This window comes from Drosophila suzukii, chromosome 3, assembly GCF_043229965.1.
Source record: "Drosophila suzukii chromosome 3, CBGP_Dsuzu_IsoJpt1.0, whole genome shotgun sequence".
NCBI lineage: Eukaryota > Metazoa > Arthropoda > Insecta > Diptera > Drosophilidae > Drosophila > Drosophila suzukii.
Genome location: NC_092082.1, coordinates 60,450,066 through 60,462,014, shown reverse-complemented (window position 1 = coordinate 60,462,014; position 11,949 = coordinate 60,450,066). Strand labels below are relative to the sequence as shown.

The 11,949-nt window shown below is 43.4% G+C and overlaps 1 protein-coding gene across 1 annotated transcript; it reads left to right on the top strand.

The window, feature by feature from the left end:
- The first annotated feature begins 587 nt into the window (after positions 1–587).
- On the top strand, positions 588–6,932 carry LOC108011633 (very long chain fatty acid elongase 7). Its single transcript, XM_070996928.1, has 8 exons — positions 588–1,078; positions 3,762–3,896; positions 3,956–4,146; positions 4,210–4,290; positions 4,348–4,510; positions 4,573–4,709; positions 4,766–5,044; positions 5,487–6,932. The coding sequence occupies exons 2-8, from the start codon at positions 3,836–3,838 to the stop codon at positions 5,637–5,639; spliced, it is 1,065 nt and encodes a 354-aa protein (XP_070853029.1). The 5' UTR covers positions 588–1,078; positions 3,762–3,835; the 3' UTR covers positions 5,640–6,932.
- The last annotated feature ends 5,017 nt before the right edge of the window (positions 6,933–11,949 follow it).

The window sequence follows — 11,949 nt, the reverse complement described above, 5'->3', positions numbered from 1 at the left end:
GCCAATTCCAAACATAATAGCTCTTATAGTATCCGAGATGTCAGCGGTCATACGGACAGACGGACATGGCTAGATCGACTCGGCTAGTGATCTTGATAAAGAATACATATACTTTTTCGACGAATCTAGTAGTAGTCTGGTCTATATCGACTCGTCTAGTAGTTCTGATCAAGAGTCTGTCTTTCACTGCGTTGCAAGCTTTTGACTTAATTTATAAAGCCCTATGCAAGGGTATACAAATTTGCGCTTGCTGCCTGCCAGCGAAATCTATTATCGCAGGTTAAAGGAAATCGGGAATTTCATAAGCGGGGCGCCCGACTTTACCGTTCTTTCTTTTTGATTCCAAAGTAGTGTCTTGAAAATGTTCCACTTGTCCATTTTACCTTGCATTTTCGCCAGTTGTGGAATGTGGACTTTGCCTTTTTGCCGGTGCATGGTGCTAGTTTATTCACCGGCGCTGTGCATAAATACATAATTTGCAATGTAAGCGCGGCTCGGCCACAAACATGAGCCGAGACGAAGCCCGGCCAGGCCATCTTTGATCGGCGGAGTGGAGCGCTGCGTCAGTTGTATTTCTGGCACGCTGGCCAACGGTTCACGAAGCGGCTTGTGTCTGCCGCCGGGCTCTCGACCACTCTCGCGCCGCATCTGGCATTGTGCCTGTGATACTGTGATAAGCCCAAGCCCTTTCCGCGGTCACTGGACACCTGTACCCGATACTCCGTGCGCGATACCAGACACCCGATACCCGGCTCCCGATTCCCGATTCCCGATTCCCGATACTCGATTCCCCCGCAGCCCTGTGGGTGCAGGGCGTGATTCACAGTTAAGCCTTATAATCGTTTTACTCGTGCGCGCACTGATCGATTCCACTTCGTCGAGTCGCCGAAGTTCCGAAATTGACGGTTGTCGCCACCGCCGCCTGATAAGGTTCAGACGCACATCCGACCAGCCGTCAGTTGGCTTAAAAGCGTGCGAGGCGGAGCATCGCGTAAACGGAACAGCCGATCGATCGACCCAGTTGCCAAATAACCGATTACCGATTAGCCAAGCGGCGAAACCCATGCTGATTGACCAAGTGAGTGCCCCGTGTGCGGTGTGTGTGCTGGCCTTGCCGAGTGACTGTGATTAGATAACGAACACCCTCCTAATTAGAAACCCAAGCAAGTGCTGGGTCCAAAGAGCCAGTGTTCCAGCGCTGGCCAGCGAAACTCCAGTCGAAAACAAAATAAATAAACGCGAGCGGGCGGGGGGCAGGCGAGTTGAGTACTGACAAAAAAGGAGGCAGGTGCGTGGCCCAATCTAATGAACCTCGGTCTTAGACAACCGCGTTTTATAATCGCCCCCAGTGCGCTCCGAAACGTGACGGGACTCCCACCGATTCGAAGACGCAAGTTGATAAAAACTGCTCACTTTTGGCCGGCTTATCGCCGAATCCAATTAGCCGATCGCCCAGATGGATCTGGCCATACGGGGTCGGGGTCTCTGGCCCGCTGATAAGGGGACAGCATGCCGACTCATTCCCGCCGATTGTCGGCTATCATTGTGGGCCTATCTCTACCTTGCGGGAGATTAAAACGCTGGCCGTGACTCACTGATTGGCTGCACTCCTTGCTCATCGTGGGCCGCGCTTATCACCCAGCAATGCGTCACCCCCGCTTCCGTCGAGGAACGCTGGTCCGCAGCCACCGGCGCTCCGGCGCATCGATTTTCCACTTAATTAGGTTTTCTATGCGAGCGAGTGCCACGGAAAACCCGGTCATCGCCGGGACATCTACATACAGACGCCCCGGGGTGACCGGCGATAAAATCAGCAAACTCATCAAACTATTTACGCCGTTTTGCCGTTCCGTAGCTGCAGGGCTGGTTGCGCTGGCCCGGGGGAGGAGCCGCTCTAATTGATTTCAGAAATGCAAGCTACTGCAGAGCCCATCCGTGTGGGCAATGGCGTGCAGGCAGCAGCCCCGAACTCCCAAACCCCCAACGCAGGCTATTATGAGCCCAGTCTGCTGGCACGGCCTTGAGGGCTGGGCGGTGGGTGGGCAGACAGTGGGGCCGGAAGAGCAACAGGCGGCTCTGGGGCTCGCCGTTTACTCGGCACCAAACCAGGCGACACTCGGCAGGGCGTGTCCCCAAACACAGGTTCCCGCTTGTTTGTTTGCCGATCCATGCTTGGCGTATCTTGCATCTTCTGGGCCCTCGTCGAGTGGCTTACATAACCGAGGGCGCCGCCTCCTATTCCAGCTATTTCCAGCTAGCCAGCTGGTGCTGGTGCTGGTGGCTGTTGGGCTGAGGCCCATCCCTCGGCGGAAGCGTCATCGCAAGGGTTTCATAATTTATGCAAATCAAACAGCGAAATCGCAACCCAGCCGCCCGCAGTCGTCGCACCTCGCGGATGCTGTGCCTCCGGGCGAGGCCGCCTGGCAAAGCGTGCCACTGACCCACACTGCGAGCAGCACAACACCAACAACCACTCACCGGTTGCGACAGCAGCGAATTTCGCGCTGGCTGAGGCAACGCAGCGGCAGCGGCAATAAAGCGGCACATTTTTGTCAACGGTTATTGAGCCAGTTGCACAACTCTTACGTGTCCATCGGCATCGTCATCGCCATCGCCATCACCATCACCATGGCCAGTTTATTGTTCATGACATTCAAAAAACAACCTGAATTGGCCGCAACTTACCCGTTCAAATGCCTTTGGCTGGCCAGCGATGGGAAGCATCTGGAAAGATGTGTCTGAATTCGTAGTCCAGATAGAGTCTCACAAAGTTCAAAGTAACCGTGATAGTTTTTGCTTTCCATTACTAACAGTTTATTTATTTATTTGCCAATTTAAAAGAACTTTATCATACCAAATAGTTGATCAACACCAAAAGATAAAGTCGGGTCTTGAAATACCGCAAAACAAATCTAAAGGTCCTCACACATCGAACTTAAAAATGTATTAACGGTCGGTTTTCTAAAACCGAAAGTAACATTTTCTATCGTAAAATCTTCTATCGCAATGTTCTGATTCTGATTTATCGTATACTCTTTGCAGTAGAACATTAATAGTCGGAAAAATGTAATTTATATATGTATATAATATAACTAAAAAAATTCCACCTGTCCCATCGACGAGTTTGTCTCGGCTTTCGCTGGATGTCGTTCGATGCCCCGTCCGGCAAATCAATTGAAATTCATAAGACTGTGTGGCGAGAACCAGAAACTGGCCGCGCCGGTGGAGTGCTTGAACTCGCTGAACCCGCGATAAGATCGAAGTCGGAATGGGTTGCGCCCACTGAGCTGGAATATGGAATCCGCTCGGCGGTACAAAGTGCAGTCTTTGTCCAGTTAGCGGCATCTTAATTGCTCCGGCCAGCAAATAGCAGCTCGCATTGTGCAAGTGGCCAAGTCACGCCCCTCATTACCGCCTCCGCTGGGCCGCCGTGCCTGTCTATAATTTCCTGATCTGAAGTGTTGATTAACGGGCGAATTGTTAATTGCATGAATCTCACTTTTTAATGTGTTTTGCCTCTAATGCATTGGCAATTACACTGTCGTGTGCTTAGCATATTGGCTACTCTAAGATATAGGTATATATAATCCCATTCGCAGACTGGCGTTCCGCGAAATACGACAGGTTCAGCGCTATTACCCTTTGGAAATTTTAGGGGTCATAAGTTGGCTGTGACTTAAACACAGCTTGGGCATCAGTTATTTAAATTCCTCAAATATGCATACCTTTTAGTAAACATCACTATTTAATTTCCATTACAGTTCGGCTTTGAACCATAAGTTAGACCGACTCTATTGCTAGCATCACAGAACCAACAAAAATACGCGACAACAAAATGGCAATCATACTGCAAGAAGCCCAGGAGTGGTATCGGGACCTCATGGACAATAAAAGCGGTACGGCCGATACAGGAAATATGAGTTAGAACTCTTATAATAGCGCCTATATTTTCCAGATCCTCGCGTGAACAACTTTTTCCTGCTATCCTCGCCACTGCCCACACTCGCTATGTGCATATTCTATGCCTACTTCAGTAAATCTCTGGGACCAAGGCTTATGGCCAAACGAAAACCAATGGAGCTGCGATCAGTGTTAGTCATTTACAACGCGATACAGACGATATTTAGCGCGTGGATCTTCTATGAGGTAAGTAACTCCTGCCGCTTTTGGGCCCTGTTCTTAGTTCAATCCGCCTCTCTTCCATTGCAGTACTTAATGAGCGGATGGTGGGGTCATTACAGCTTAAAGTGCCAGCCCGTGGACTATAGCACTAGTGGCCTGGCTATGCGGGTAAATTCGCCCCAAGGATTGTCCTGAGAAAGTAAACTTAAATTCTATTCCGAATAGATGGTGAACATTTGCTGGTGGTACTACATATCGAAGTTCACAGAGTTCTTTGACACACTCTTCTTCATTCTGCGAAAGAAGAACGAGCACGTCTCTACACTGCACGTCATTCATCACGGCTGCATGCCCTTCTCTGTCTGGATGGGTCTTAAGTTTGCACCAGGTACGTATTAACATCGCGTCAGGGATAGCAAATCCACAACTCATTAATTTGTTCACCTGCAGGCGGTCACAGCACATTCTTTGCCCTCCTCAACTCGTTCGTGCATATTGTGATGTATTTCTACTACATGATTGCCGCCATGGGTCCGAAATACCAAAAGTTCATTTGGTGGAAGAAGTACCTGACCACCTTCCAAATGGTAGGCCTAAATACCCCCTTCGCCTGGCAGACCTCTAATTTTCTATTGTCTTTCAGGTTCAATTCGTGGCCATTTTCACGCACCAGTTCCAACTTCTGTTCCGCGAGTGTGACTACCCCAAGGGCTTCATGGTTTGGATAGGACTACACGGCGTGATGTTCCTTTTCCTCTTCTCCGACTTCTACAAAGCCAAATATCTCAACGCAGCTCGACGGCGCCGGCAAGCGGTCAAGGCCAATGGGCATGCCAATGGCCTGCATTCAAATGGGCACAGCAAGCATGTCGGAGAGGGGGACACCCTGGTCGCCAACGGCAGCAATACGGGGGCTTGTATGGTAGGTCATCGCGTCACCGCGGATCTGCGGCGAGATTGGAGGACATTAGGGCAGCCCTTGAGTGCCATTAGTAGGGGCTGTGCAAACATATTTACTTGACTTACCCAAGGCCCTGACGACTCGACACAACCAAGATGCGAAATCGGAAGAGTCGAGGCGGTGTGGGCAGTTGTATCATCATAGCTTTGTTGATCAACTTAAAATTCTAACTAGCTAAGTTAGGCAAACAGCACTTGCGAACTCTCGGCACAGGCGGGGGACGTTTCAATTAGCGCTCACATGTGAAGCCGGATGCGAAGGCCCAGGTCCGATCTCAGCCCCAATCCCAATCTGCTGCCCATTAGAAAAGCACACAAATGAGCATTTGCTGGCGGCACACACGTGCCATCGTCCATTGGAGTCTGAACCCGAACTCATTGAGCTATCTGTTTTCTCTTTCCAGCCTGTGATGGAGGACGAGTATGTCAAGAGCAACGGGCACGCGAATGGTGCCTACAAGGACGGCTTTTTCAAGGAGGGTGTGTTATCCAACAACGATGCCATCTTCAACCCGGACAGCAGTAGTTCTAGTCTGCACCAGCGCAAAGTCAAATAACTACTGATTAGGTGTACTACGATGATATTCATTATGTTTATGTTAAGTGTTTAGCGTGTAACTGAACCCGATTGAAGAACAAGTCAAACAAGAAACTTGGCAGAAGTAGCAGATGCAGTATGACAATTGGCACCACAGCAAGGCAACATCAGGAGAACTCGGTTTTTGAATTGTTTTTAGTAATTTATATTTTAAATACGAATAATACATAAAATCAGTTATGTCGAAAGTCATTCGGATGAGCCGAATCTTACCGAACAAACGCCACCTATGCCCACCCACCCGAACCGTCAACTAAAGCTAAGTAGGAGAAGCGGCAGCACAAACTAAGAGATAATTGAACCCTTTTATAAACATTTTCTACGGCACCAGTTTACAAGTCTCTTTTGAAACACAGATACAATCACTCATACGCAGAGAAAAGTTATTTTTTGAACGATATTTATATAGCCATTGAAGCGTGTTCTAAACTAGCGTCACATACAGTTTACCATTTTTAGTGTAGCTTACTGCATACAAAAACCTGCAAAAATGCATACATACTCACTCTAGGTGTACACTTTTTATGGCAATTTTTGATAACAAATCGAGACGTTATGATAAACGATAGCTAAACATGCTCTCTTAAGTCTGCTTTAAACTTAAACAACACGTTATACTATTTGTAGCTTGTTTTGTATAATGAGAGGACCGCAAGTTTGTTGGAATTCATTGCAGAGGTCTAATAGTAAAAGATATTTATATATATTGTAGCTAGCTAGCCAATTGCAAAGTGTAACACGACCCAGACCTCTCCATAGCCTTACTAGGCTTTAAATTTTAAATTTAAATTTAAATTTTAAAGTTTAAATCAATTTAACGGACGACCGGACGAAAAAACACTATAGGTAGGCAAAACAGAGCAACAAAGAACACATGGAGATAAAGCTTTTATACTGTAAGTGCAAAACGGCTTAAGGAGCAGACAATCAGTTTAGGCGTTGATTGTCAACAAATAGAAGAATCTAAACAAAAGTTTTCAACAATTCACATTTCATTGAACCTCGTTTGGTGTGGCTCATATACGATACTTTATTACTACTTATACAATATCCCTTTGTTCCCACTTTTGGTTTGAAGTTGTTAAACGGTTTTATTTCAGAGATGTGAGAAGTATTTCTGACGAATTATTTGTAAGTGTAATTCTGTCTGTTAACCTGTGCGTATTGGTTTCATTGTTAAGTTATGTGGTTAAAGCTGACAAGTTCAAAAACTATGGAAAACCTGAATAAAGCTTATTAATTTATACTAAAACTCCAAGAATATATTTTTATAACGTTGACGGACAATTTCCATTTAAGTTTGGAATGCGGGAAAAATTGTTCACATCCTTGGGACAGTCTCACAAAATTATACAATTATTTTATTACTTAAGAACATAGTGTACACGGTAATTGTTAATAAACTAATACATTTTGTCCAGATGTTTTTATAACTGATAATTAGAGTCTAAACGGTCTTTGCAGGTGTGGCAAAAGGCACATTTTGTAAGCTCTATTGGGATTGGAAATCGCGATGCAACAAGTTTGTTTCCGAGCTTAACAACGCTTCTTTCTACCCCGGAAATTAGGACCCACATAGGGTCTCATACACTTGTCAAATTATATCTTTGATTAATTTTTAGATAGGGGTGTAGTGAACCATAACAAAACAAAAGGGGGTCTATTTTAAACAACCTTTTTTGAAATATCCTTCTGAATAAAAAAACAAGAAAGGAAGCTAACTTCGCCAAATAGAAGTTTCTTTACCCTTGTCGGTCGTTCCCATTGGAGCACATATGCTCTTGCCACTAATTTTCCAATCCATACGGAAGCTTTATAATATAGTAGTCCCATTTTAATTAAATTAAATTTGTATATATGCTATATACCAGAGTAGAAGAAAATATGATCAAAAATATTGAAGCTATAATTTTTGTCCTATATTCAAATTAATTAGCCGATTGTTCCTATGGCAGCTATATGATATAGTCGGTCAATTTTTTTGAAATTTCATTTAAAACTCTAAAATATTAAAAAAAATAAAATGTCAAAAAAACAAGAACATTTTAATTTTTAAAATGTTTTAAAAATTTTTTTTGGATTTTTCCTAATGGAACTAAAAAATATAGTTGTCCGATTGGGATCGTTCTGCCTTTTCGGTCAATCGATAGATATTGACGAGACTAATGCATTTGTGGGCGTTAGAGGGGGCGTGGTATATTCGCGTAGCAAACTTGCGCTGCGTACATAGCAACCGAATCTAAATCTGAAGTCGCTATTCTCTATCTTTGATAGTTTCCGAGATACTCACGTTCATACTTACGATTTTTGGAAGTTTGTGGTTGGTTTGTGGTCGTGGCATACTTTTTTTTGGGTCAGTCGATAGGTATTGCCGAGATTAAATCATTTCAGTCAAGACTTTATTTTTAGCATGAACATTGTGGACGCGACATTTTTGCGCGGTTTGCGGGCGTTAGAGGGGGCGTGGCATGTTTGCGTAACAAATGTGCGCTGCGTATAAGGATACGGAATCTAAATATGAAATCCCAATTCTCCGTCCTTAATAGTTTCCAAGATATCCGCATTCCGAATTTGAAATTAAAATTTTTTTAGTATTTCACCTTTAATAGTTTTCAAGATAACAGCGTTCATACGGATAGATCGACTCGGCTAGTGATTTTGATTAAGAATATATATTCTTTATGGGGTTTACCTGTTACATACTTTCCGACGAATCTAGTATACCCTTTTAATCTACGAGGTAGGGGTATAAATATTGAAAATGACAGTTGGGCTCGTCCTTAAACTTAAGCGCTTTCAAAAATTATTAAGCATCTAAAACAGCGGTCGACACGGATTACAATGACATTTTCTATTCCCTATGCCCTCCTAATGGCACGCTAATCTAAAAAAACTACTCGATTTTCGTAATACAATTAATCTTTCTTGTTAAATAAAATTAGCCAGAATGCTATATTCATGTGCATCGCGCCATTTAGCAGCGATTCCATTATTTTCTCAACATTTTTCAATGAAAGGTTCGAGTTGAACAATTAATAATTACATCAAAATCACATGTACACTTCAACAAAATCTTTAAGGATTTGGCGCTAGACACAATTTATCGTTGTAGGCGCTTGTGTTTAAAAACTTCTGATATCAAACAAAAACACAGCTTAAAGAGGTAAATCAAGGAAGGGCGCTATAGTAGAGTGCCTCGACTATCACATTCCCTTTACTCAGCTAAATGGATCAAAAGGGAGATGGAGATATTCAAACAGCAAAGCGAGATTGTAAGGAGCCATCTACTCGCGATTTCAATATATAGTCATGTGGGCTGCAGACAGACCTAAGCGTTCTGATCTCAAACAAAAACACAGCTTAAAGAGGTAAATCAAGGAAGGGCGCTATAGTAGAGTGCCTCGACTATCACATTCCCTTTACTCAGCTAAATGGATCAAAAGGGAGATGGAGATATTCAAACAGCAAAGCGAGATTGTAAGGAGCCATCTACTCGCGATTTCAATATATAGTCATGTGGGCTGCAGACAGACCTAAGCGTTATGGGCGTTTTATTTTTTTGGTCATTTGATAGGTATTGACAAATCCAATATATTTCAGGTGACATTTTTTTCTAGCACTTAAACTGTAGGAGCCACACTTTTGTGGAGTTTGAAGGCGTAAGAGTAGGCACACTAGCGTAACAAAGCTAAGGAATCCCAAATCTCTAGCTTTGATAGTGTCCGAGATATCAGCGTTCATATGGACGACTTTTGAAGTTTGCTGTTTGTGGGCGTTAGAGTGGGCGTGGTAACGAGAGCAACACATTTTAAATTTAATTTATTTCTAGCTTTAAAATTGTAGGAGCCACAGTTTTGGGCGGTTTGTGGACGTTTATGACATATTCGCGTAACAATGTGCGCTACATACGAGGCTAAATCTGAAATGTCAATCTAGTAGCTCTTATATTTTTTGAGATCACAGCCCCTCTAGATTGACTCGGCTAGTGATCCTGATCAAGAATGTTTGTACTTCGTGGGGTCGGAAACGCTTCCTTCTACCTGTAACATACTTTTCCCGAATAAAATATACCCTCTATACCCGATCGCACATTCTACATATAAAAGTTATGATTTCAACTTTTGTGACGAAAAACGATTTTACATTTGTCAAAATAAATATTATATCTAAAATGTACTTATTCGGAAGCTTAAATATTTAGCATGCCGGAACTTATATTATCCAGTTTTGTACCTGTGTGCATAGTAAACAATAGCCTAAACAATCTGAAACCATTTTTAAGTTAAAATAATCTCTATTTTGAGTGTAGTTTTGATCTACACAAATAAACTTTGCAAAACGTGCCAAACAACCGAAAAAGCTCATAACAATGCAGTTTGCACTGGTTTAACATAGAAGTTGGCAATTACTTAATACACTAATTATGGGCAAACAAAGCTCACCAGTAGGTGGCGACAGCTGGGCTGCGAGGGTTAATATTTGACAGGCACTTGACCTTGTCGGCTCTGGACACTAACCGCAGCAGTTAGAGGAGGCGGGATGTTAGCCAAGTTGACATAACTAAATGCATCGTAATGCACGAGGAGATTGGCTGGCGTATTTAGAGCTACGACGGAGCTTCTCGAGGGCACTCAAGCTGTTGTTGGGTAATTCTCTGTCCACTTTGGCACGCGCCCTTGTGCAGTGGTCAAGTATTGAAGTCTGATCAATTATATTATTTCGTGTGATGATTTTTTCTTGTTCTATATTGCGAAGATATTGAAATCTACCCCAGCACCTAACCACGGCTCGACAGAAATTTTTCAATCCGATTGAACTGTAGTGAAACTGAAACACCGGGACACTTAACATTTTGCACACAAGAACGGATTTTTAAAATACAAACGGTTTCAGTACTGGAACTTAAACTGAAGGCGAAACTAATGAAAATTCGACATTCGGCTTCAGAAATCGCTAAAGAAGAGTTAATGCTTAATTTGTTTTGAATTATGCAGGTAATTAGAAAACAGGTTCTAGGAGCCCTAGGTTCCGCAAGTTTGTTGCCACGCCCACGCTAACGCCAGACAGACATAGCTAGTATTCCTGATCAAGAATATATATACTTTACAGAGTCGAAAACGCTTCATTCTATCTATTACTCACTTTCCGACGAATATAGTATACCCTTTTACTCTACGAGTAGAGGGTAGACCTACGTACATAAATAACAAGGAAGAACGCTATAATCGAGTGCCTCGACTATCAGTTACCCGATACTCATTTAAAGGGAGCAAAAGGGAGAGTGAGATATGCATTTTATTATATGGTTATGTGCGTTAGAGTTATGGGCCTGAAAGTAAGCGTTGCAAACTTCTTTTGGTCAATCGATAGTTATTGACGAGACTAATACATTTCAATTAAATTTTTTTTAACCATAAAACTGTAGGAGCCACAGTTTTGGGCGGTTTGTGGGCGTCACAGGGGGCGTGGCTTGTTCGCGTAACAAACTTGCGATACGCACGAAGATTACGAATGTAAATCTGAAATCTCAACCCTCTAGCTCTTATCTCTTTCCGAGATAACAGCGTTCACACGGACAGACGGACATATATAGATCGACTCGGCTAGAGATGCGGGTCGGGAATATATGTATGTACATACTTTATGGGATCCGAGACGCTTCCTTCTACCTGTTACATACTTTCCCCCGAGAACAATATACCCTTACACTCTACGAGTAACGGGTATAAAAAATTCCAACCGAGAAGATTTATCTTGATTAATATAAATATGAAAAAGAGATAATAGAAGTGAGGACTCAGTAAACCCTTTCCTTACAGATAAGCCTTTGTTTTATAATAATTAACCTTTCAAGGAGCTTTGTAACTATGGACGTACTGAAATTAAGTTAAAGTTATTAGGTCTATTAAAGTATGAAATGTTTTGCATGTAAATAAACACGATTATCTACACATGTCTGTACAATGTACAGTGTACAATGTCCACTGTACGTGCACAGGAATTGCACCTGTGGTTGGATCTTTTCGGAAGTTCTTCCCCGGTAACATTCACTCGGACTGGGGAGGTATGTTAAGTGCGATTACAAATTTCGCCGGTAGCTGTACTTGAACCTTGCCTCCGCGATGACATCAGACATCAACAGGAGCAAAAAACCGGGTTAGGGCTAGGGTTCGAATTTGGGTTCGGGTTGGAGTCGAATTCCCGGGGTCCGGGGTCCGGGGCAATTAGAATATTTGCTTTGTTTCGTGCACTGCACTTGACTGACGATC